This window comes from Colias croceus, chromosome 9, assembly GCF_905220415.1.
Source record: "Colias croceus chromosome 9, ilColCroc2.1".
Taxonomy (NCBI): Eukaryota; Metazoa; Arthropoda; class Insecta; order Lepidoptera; family Pieridae; genus Colias; species Colias croceus.
Genome location: NC_059545.1, coordinates 3,950,550 through 3,960,001, shown reverse-complemented (window position 1 = coordinate 3,960,001; position 9,452 = coordinate 3,950,550). Strand labels below are relative to the sequence as shown.

General features: G+C 31.9%; 1 protein-coding gene across 1 annotated transcript; it reads right to left on the bottom strand.

Moving 5' to 3' along the window:
• Nucleotides 1-5,578: 5,578 nt before the first annotated feature.
• On the bottom strand, nt 5,579-7,218 carry LOC123694545. Its single transcript, XM_045640009.1, has 2 exons — nt 5,746-7,218; nt 5,579-5,661 (listed from the first exon to the last, which is right to left on the bottom strand). Exons 1-2 carry the CDS (start codon nt 7,121-7,123, stop codon nt 5,579-5,581), a joined length of 1,461 nt encoding a protein of 486 aa, XP_045495965.1. The 5' UTR covers nt 7,124-7,218.
• Nucleotides 7,219-9,452: the final 2,234 nt, after the last annotated feature.

Here is a 9,452-nt window from a genome sequence, read left to right as displayed (position 1 = left end):
CCTATGTTAACTTGAATGTTATTTAAATAAATTTCCATGAAAAAAATTTGCACAAGCGGCTAGACTATAATAAATAATCATATTATGTTTTTGTGTAGCACTTATACATACACATTAATTTTGCTTAATATGCAATGCGTCAACTAGTTATATATTACATGCAATTAGTCTTTCATATTTGACTTAATCCAAAAGGTTAAAACTAATATTCTCAGTGTGTAATAGCAGAGCCGTTTTATTAGCTAACTCTAAGAGAAATCTCATTAAGCTTCGAACAAGAATAGAAAACGTGGTGACATTAAAGCCTTTGTTACTCAAAGCGACCTCACGAATATGCACTATGTACTGACTGTATTTACTTGACACAGGCTTGTAATTTATGTGTGACAGGATATTATAGTGGTTTATTTATTTATGGTGTACTGTTACAGGCTGCACGCGGAAGCGAAGGCTTCTATAGAGGCGAGATAAAAAGGCAGGGCCACGATAAGTATACGTACCATATGTCATTTAAACAATTTATTGGTTTTGGGTTTTTGTATAATAGACCAACAAACATCTTACACATACGAATTCATGCAAAGGCTGAATAAATAAAATTGTATTAGATGAGATGATACTGAGATGAGACTGAGATGTACCTTATTTAAAAGAAATTGGAAGAATTATTTGTGAAAGAAAGAGAATAACACAATAATATTTTGAACTGATGCAGTTTGAAGCATATCTCATTGTTGATAACAATTTTTTTGTATGATACACATTGAATTAACGACCCAAAAAGACAATCACGCGAGAAATCTTAGCACACATGTGGATTGGACACTTGTATGGTAAATGCACAGTGACAGCCGGCAGGCCATCATCGGATTAATTTTAATCGTACATTTTATGGCATTCTTGCCACGTGGTGATCGAGGAAATGGGGCCATGTTCAATTAATGAATGTGTATCGTCTCATTATTATTGTAATAGGACAATCTTGTAAGCGGATTTTCGTCATTACGCCGTTGACACTTATATATTTTTATGTTGTTACTAGCATATTTTAAAGTTCTTTCATGTATATTTATAAGTAAGATTTCTCAATATATTAAATATATTTACATAATCATGGTATCAATAGTTCCTACCTATCTAAAATGATTCCATCGTTATTTAAACAAATATAAAAGACTAGCTGCTCCGCGCGGTTTCACCCCCATGGCTCCACTCCTGTTGGTCGTAGTGTGATGATATATAGCCTATAGCCTTCCTCGATAAATGGGCTATCTAACACCGAAAGAATTTTTCAAATCGGACCAGTAGTTCCCGAGATTAGCGCGTTCAAACAAACAAACAAACTCTTCAGCTTTATAATATCAGTCTAGATAATTGATATATGAACTTCTATAACAATATGTCTGCATATTTGGGTGTAATGGTTATTATTTTCTAAAAATACATTTTTTCGCGAAAATCAAGAAACCTAAAATTAATAAATTAACAAGTGTTGACGCCTTGTGTGCAAATTATTAATTATACACACACACACAGGCTCGCGTGGGCTCATCGGCCGATCGCCCCTCCCGCCCCGCGCGCCTTATCCAGCGACCGGCACTCTCAGCTGCGCGGCTCGTGCGAACAGTCGAACACACGCATTAATAATTACAATTTGTTTGGACTTGTCTTTATGTAAATTGCCGAGCACAAATATAAACCTTGAACTACCATTACGCCTTCTAATTTCACCGGCGACGAAGCCACCAAAGCCGCAACCAGCCTCTTCAACAAGACAAAAATCACACTTTCCGTTTGACATGTCGTTAGATCGAAGACCTACGAAACGCCGATCAAGTCTACCAATATAATATTATAAAGTACGTATATTAATTATAAATATTAATTCGAAAGAGAGTAATTACTAAGTCACATTACTAATCGCTTATTACGATTTTGCATGAAAAATAATAGGTACTCTACATATAATAATTTTTTGCTGCAATTTTCAGTAATTTTCTTTGTTGACTGTACTACGAAAGCACAAAGGATCCGTAATTCCGCAGTAATAGTTTATAAACTGTTTCCAATACTAACGGTAAAATATATCAATCGTCACGTTCGAATAGCTCGGTTTTATGATTTCCTGTAGTTGATAGTCATTATTTTTATTACAGGTGACAATAGGGTTGGCAAAAAAGGTAAATTCGAATTCATTTTTCATTTAAAATTGTTCGTAAAAATATGGTAAGTTTTAACTACTTTATGTGTATAATTAACCCTTAGTTTAGAGCTTAAATAAGTAACTGTTAATAAATACAAGACAAAAGTCTTGGAAAAAGGAACATACTCAGTAAAATACGCATTTAACCGTAACAAGCATTAACAATAAATTCATATTTTAACGATGATATTATTGAATATATTTCCAATAATTTTCAACTTTACAACAAAATCGTCGAAAAGTTTACCAAATATAAATTGAATATTTTAAACGAGTGACAGCCCTAACTGACAGGGGGCCACGAACAACAATGTAACATTCATTGATATTCAGATCGGTAGCGATAAAATGAATTACCTTATCACCGTACATGGTGTTACTGAGAAGAATCATTCAATGAAGAGAAATGCTTCGTACTAACATTATGAGGAACAATTACTGATGAGGTTTTTAATTACATGCCGCAAATGTACAAACTGGTATATAAAGAATATTAGAAAAAAGTCGGTACGAAAATTATTATTGTAATCGTCATTTTGATATCAAACACACTTATAGGTTTTGTGATTAAATTAAATATTTCTAATGAATAACAAAGAATGCATAATATAAGTATTCATTTTATTCATAGAATTACCTTAAGTATTTTGAGATTTTAAATTTTAAGGCCGGTTTCTGAATTTAAAATTTGACGTTAAGAACGTCTCAAACCATACTTAATTTCTACCTACTTAAATATTTTCTTGTTTCTGACATAAGCCTCCTCAAACCTTAATCAAATAAGGTTATAAAAGAAACTTAATGCAAATAATTAAATATCATTTACAATTTCATTAACGTTATGTTTGTGGGTGGTCCACTCCATTCTTGGAAGTTACTAAATGACACCTTCTCTTCTCTTCAGTCTTGAACTTTACATAATATTATGTACTGTTCATGAATCATAATTAAATAATAGATATAGTTATGATTATGAAAACTAAATTCAATGAGCAGAACTCACGGCCTACGTATATGATAATATCCAATTTCGAGCATTTCAACAATTTTTTTTTAATGTTGTGAACTTGACACAACGTGGTCTTTCGATAGTAGAACACACCCACACGCTGCGCGTTCTGAGGCGTGCACAAATGATTAGGCAAAGGCCTACGAAGTTTAGAATCGAAATTATTTTGAATAAATTCTAGAACAATAACAAAATGAATGTATTTAATAGTGTTCTTGTCATAACTAAATATGGCTAAATATATTTTCAAGTCTGAGTATTTCGCAATGTTGTCGCACTACGCAGGTCACGATCGTCCGGATTTATAAGCGACATAATATAAACATTAATATTACAATAGTCATTATTATGTAGTTATCAATCACGATAAAAGGGATAAGGGTTGATCTAAATGGAAAAACGAAGTAAGTATATTTCGATTAACAGAAGTTTATGAGAGAAAAAATGTTTTTATTCTGAATTAAATTTATTTAATTAAATTATCTTGAATGATTGGGAGTCGGCGAAAAAAATTAACAACATAGACTGTATTATAGAGCGGAGATAGAGATTTAAACTGTATTAAAAATGCATGTTTAATTAGTATAGTGTGAAGGTGGCAGCTTTGTCAATATAATTCCATAGTTTATATCTTTCTCTTTTGCCTTTTTTTTTCTTAATAATCTTTTATGAAATATGAATTTCACATAGGCAAGACGGTTCAGCACCTACTAGCATGATAAGTATTTTATCTGCAGTAATGTAAAACAACGTTTGAAGAGCGTCAATATGGTCTGAAATTTTCAGATAATCCCGTGTAAACTCAAACAATTGTTGTTTCAACCGAAAATGCGGTAAACACGGATATGTGTTCTTTGTTACGTACTTCGAAATGTTGGAATTTACTTTTTGTTTGAGTTACAAACTTTGTTGCATCAATGTTCCCGATACTTTATAAGTCAGTGAAAATGTGAGTGAATTTTGTGATCGCTTTGTCTTCAGATATTTTGATTTCCATTTGGGTTATATATGAAATTAAGATTAAGATACGACGTAATAAATGTCTTGATAATGACTATAAGTATTAGCTGTATTTTTCCTGTGTAACTGTATAAACTTGTAAACGAGGGGGGACCACAGGAGACCTATAGCTCCGTTTGGGCTTCTGTCTCCCACTTGTAAGTAATGTTATAATATTATAACTGGTATTATTTATTTTTGTAATTTTTGATTGTGGGAGTAAATAAATGAATTTTGAATTAAATATTGTGGGTATGTATATTGTTCTTTGCACATGCGGGTGTTGGTATAATTAGTGAATTTTAATTCGTTTTAATTAAACAGTTTAGTTTGAAGACGAGCAGTCTGGAACTATTTAAAAACTAAATCTAACTAGTAAAACAAGGTACATGTCCCGGTAAATTTATCTGAAGTGTCTATTATAAACATATTGTATATTGTGTGCAAAATTATGTAGTTAGATCAATAGATGGATTTTAGATACTGACTGAAAAATACATTCGAATGATTCTAAACTGAAAAACGCCGCAAAGTTTTAAGGATTGTACCTCTAAAATATTATGTTCGTAGGTACTATACGATTCAACTAAGAATAGAATCAACTTAGCGCCATATTGTGACGTCATAGTTCTAATTTCAATCATTAATTTATGCTAAACAGTAACGTTTGTTTGATGAGCAACATCAAATCGTATTTTTCATAACATAACATTTCATTTAAAATTAACGTAAAGGTCATTGACATTCCTATTCATAGATGGTTGTACAAAGTTTTTTTGCTAGAGGATTGGGATAAATGGCCAAAACTAATTGCACTAGTTCCAAAGCACAACCCTATAAACATTTCAAATTATCAAAGTGGCACATCGTGGGACATGGAGACCGCAAATTAAATTCAGTACGAAATTTAGCGGCGGTGAGGTCATTGTCTAATTTTATATACGCTTATAAAGATATTAGTGCAACGCGACACCACATTTATTTGTGATGGCACTTCATTATTCATAGAGATACGTTTCAGCGAGATAGGAAAAATAATAATGGTGCCATTCGTGTTATGTGTTTTTAGATTGGATTTATTTGCGGCTGAAAATTAAGAAACATTGTTATTTTTGTATAACAATGACAGAGAAAGTATTGCGAATTATTAACACTAATAATAATTTAATCTATAGTAAAAGGATATATTTACGCTTTTATAACCAAAAAAAAAATCACAATGTCATTTTATTGCCCGTATTATTCGATGAAATAAAATAGGATCGACTTTGCGCCATCCTGTGACGTCATAGCTGTCAATTCAAACCACTTAGGTAAGGTGAACAAAACAAGATGTTTTTTATAATAAATTTTATTAACAGACAAAATTAATCAGAATCCGCTTCAATTCCGCTTATCCCAGCATCACTGTCCGAGTAGTCATCGCCGTCGTCATCACAACTGCTATCCCCTGTAAAATTAAATTATTAATAACTGTAGGTATTGTTTTATATATACCGTCAAATAATATGTAAAATTAAAGGTACATTGTTACCTGTATTTATAAATGAACTAAAGTTATCATCGTCTTCCAATATCTCTCTCTGCCAGTACTCATTTTCTATTCGTTTAACATGATTTAATTCTTTCTTCCAGTCGTCACTCGTAATAGAAGCAATTGTTTCTAGCATTAAACCCTCCATTTCACTTTCAAAATGTTTTACATTTTTGGCTGCCACTCTACGCTTTATTAGGTGCCAAATAAATTCAATTGGATTCAAGTCACAATTGTAAGGCGGCAGCCTCAAGACTTCAAAACCATGGCAATTTAACATATTATCAATAACATAGTTTTTTTCAGGTTTGTGCTTTTTTATTAACTCATACAGCTCCGCTTTCGTGAAGTTTTCGTCGAATTCTATATTATTCTCTGTTAGCCATAACTGCATTTCTTCTTTTTTCGCGGTCATATTCGGAGGCTTAGAATACTCCATGTTGTGGTAAGGTGCGTTGTCCATTACGATTATAGAATTTTTCGGAATATTGGGTATTAAGCTTTCATTAATCCAATTTATAAATACGCCACTATTCAATGTGTCCTGGTTATCTCCCGTTTTTAATTCAGACTTGAACATGAAAAGTGCTCCGTCTATGAAACCGTCTTCACCCCCCGCGTGTGTGATAATCCAACATGGTTTTGCGCTATAATTTTTTTTGATACCAGATACTGTGCTTGTCTGCCAAAATTTATTCCCAGCATAAAGAGCGTGAATTGAGGTTTCACCCAAATAAATAACGGCTTTCTTTTCAGCTCCCATTGCATCGTTTTGACGAATACGTCTCAAATATTTGGCACGCCAAGCTGCAATATATGGTCTTTGTATAAGAGCAAATGTATTACTCGGACACCTTCTAAATTTGTATCCTAATGACCCGACTAATATGCGTCTTAATGTATTTTTACTACCCGGATACTGTAATTGTTCCTTAGCAGTAGAAAATATTTTATTTAATGTGGGCATTTCTTTTTTAACCGTGTAAATTGTATTAATGATGTTATGTAGTGCTGCAATTTCAAAACTTTCGCAAACTACTGATTTGCCGCGAACTTTTCTTTTTGGTGTCGTTATCTTGCTACTGCTAGCCTGAGCATCTCTTGTCTCGCGTCGGATACGTGTTAACGTATTTTTATTTATACCAGTAGCCAAATGAACTCGCTCACCCACTTTATTTGAATTTTGCAGCGTTTGCAAAATGTTAACGTAAACTTTGTGATTCAAAATTATATTTCCTTCTGGTCCACACAGAATTCGTGCTTCCTTTAATTGTTGTATCAATTCTAAATTGTGCTGTTTCTCGTTCTCAAAGTATTTGTCCACATTGTGTATAATCTCCCGAGCTCTTCCATGTAAAACAACGCCCTTTTTACTCATTTTTTAGCAAAATGCGTAACAAAAACAAATACCAATAATAACAAATAACAACAAAACTATCAGAAAAGCAATAACTTAACAAAAATTATTAAAAAAGAAAACAATATCAGTCCACAAACACGTTGTGCGCTTAGCACGGCAAACTAACAACAAAATGGCGTCCTGCGTCATGGAGGCTAGCGTCCTTTCACGCAGTTTGCGCAATGCGCAGCCAACGGCAAAAATAAGAATGAGAAAGAGTATTATTACAAAAAAAATATCTCAAATACATTATACAATATATTTTTAATTAAATAAATTATACCTTTTATATTTTGTCGATAATTTAGGTAAGCAAAGCAATAACGTTTAGTATTTTAATTATGTATGAGTGAGACAAATATATATATTTTTTGTAATGACACATGGAGGTCATTGACGTTCCTATTCTTGGTTTAATCGTATAGTTATGATTTTCCCATTTGTTTCACAGGCAAGGTTGCTATTTCTTACCTGCAAATAGGGTATTAGCACTGTAATAGTATCCAATGATTTACTGATTTATTATTATCAGATTTACTATGGTATTCCCGCTTATAACGCTTACTATAACCAGCGTAAGAGCTAATGAATGCAGTGTGTCAAAATCTAAATGTAAATAAATTTCATTACACAATAAGCAATCGCAAATCAATTCATAATTGTATAAAGCAACAGTTAAGTATTAAACTTTCTCACATTGAGAAGAATATTAACACAATTAGAACCACGCCTCAAGCAGTAAATTTGGTGTAAGCGCCCATTAGAGCTATAAGAAACTATTAAAGTCAATTTATCATTCATGGTGTCACTATGTTGATATCATTTAAATTTGATTGATCACCTACTAACTGATCGTGTCATTATAGTAGGAAATAATGGATACGCAATAACAGCGTTGTTTATTTTGTAATTTAAATATTTTAAAAGGTAATTGGTGACAATCCAACCAAGAGCTGATGCAATGTTTTCTTTATTATAGAGAATAAATACAATGTTTTACCTTATAACTATGACACGCGGTTTCACCCACGACTGAAAGCAAGTTTTACTATAAGTGACTTGATAAAAATATGTTATTCTGGTATAATATTATGTCTACGGACTCTACGGCAATGCATAGTATAATCAATACGTACTACTTAGATGAAACGTATTTTTACGATAGAGCGAGATTAATAATAAAAACTTGTAATCTTAGTTAAAAACTATACAAATGTAGGTCTTGTACGCACTAATAACAACGTTATTTTAGTTATTTAATAGAGTTTTAGTTACCTTTTTTCAGAATACACACTAAAATATAAATTTTGATACTTACGCAGTTCTGCAACACCTCAATATTTTCACAAGCATGCTGGCTTGTTTTGTGTCATACATAAATTATTAACAGTACAAATTTCTCTATTCCAGTTTCCATGTTTATCTTGTTTTCAAGTGATCAATTGCATTATGTATGGTATGAGTTTGTTCATGTATAAACTGTAAAAGGCCGTGGCGGCTTCATGAAAAATGTATAGTTGTAAGTTGTAACCTTGTAAGCAAAGATGAAAGATTCAGCGACGCTATTTAAAAGTGGAAACCTTTATTATTGAATCATTGACCTATTTTGGTATTTATTGTTGATGGTTTTTTCAATCAACAATAAATACCAAAAAATTCAAGTTACCTTAAAACGGTATATACGTACCTAACATTGGCTGAAATATTTTAAGGCTTAAAAATAATTAATTTATGTATTATGATTTACACAGTACACAATATAATACATACATATTATATTGTGTACTGTGTAGATCAATTACTCAGGAGCAAAAGAGTGTTTTATTGAGATAAACATTACCTAATTTAATTAATTATATATTGTTCAAAGTTTAATAATTAATGTTTACAATATTTTCGATGAATATGAAACAAAATCATTACAAAATTATATAAATATATAATAACAGATATCATTTTCGCAATGTTAACTCCTTTATCTGTGTATAAATATATTGTCTCATAAAATCCAATCACATTAGAATAAATAAACGTTTCTTACATCCCTGTTAAAGGGCAATAAAATTAGTAGTCGCGTAGAGAAATGATAGATTATATCAGCTATTTCACGCTTAGGACATTGTAATTCGTGCTGTTAATGCAACATCAAGCTGAATATAATTGTTCAATTGTGACCGGCATGACTGAATCATCACGATTGATGGCATTTATATTATGTTTGCTATAGATGCAGAGATACTTAGGGTACCTATTAGAAGAAAAATACACGTGTTCGACACTTGGTAGGTGATAAATGATTTTTTTAATG

What these genes read in the sequence shown, in the direction of transcription:
- LOC123694545 (XM_045640009.1), bottom strand. Translation starts at nt 7,123, where the DNA reads ATGAGTAAAAAGGGCGTTGTTTTACATGGAAGAGCTCGGGAGATTATA. An exon ending in TAGTTCATTTATAAATACAG is followed by an intron (nt 5,662 to 5,745) that starts GTAACAATGTAC and finishes TTAATTTTACAG; the next exon opens with GGGATAGCAGTTGTGATGAC.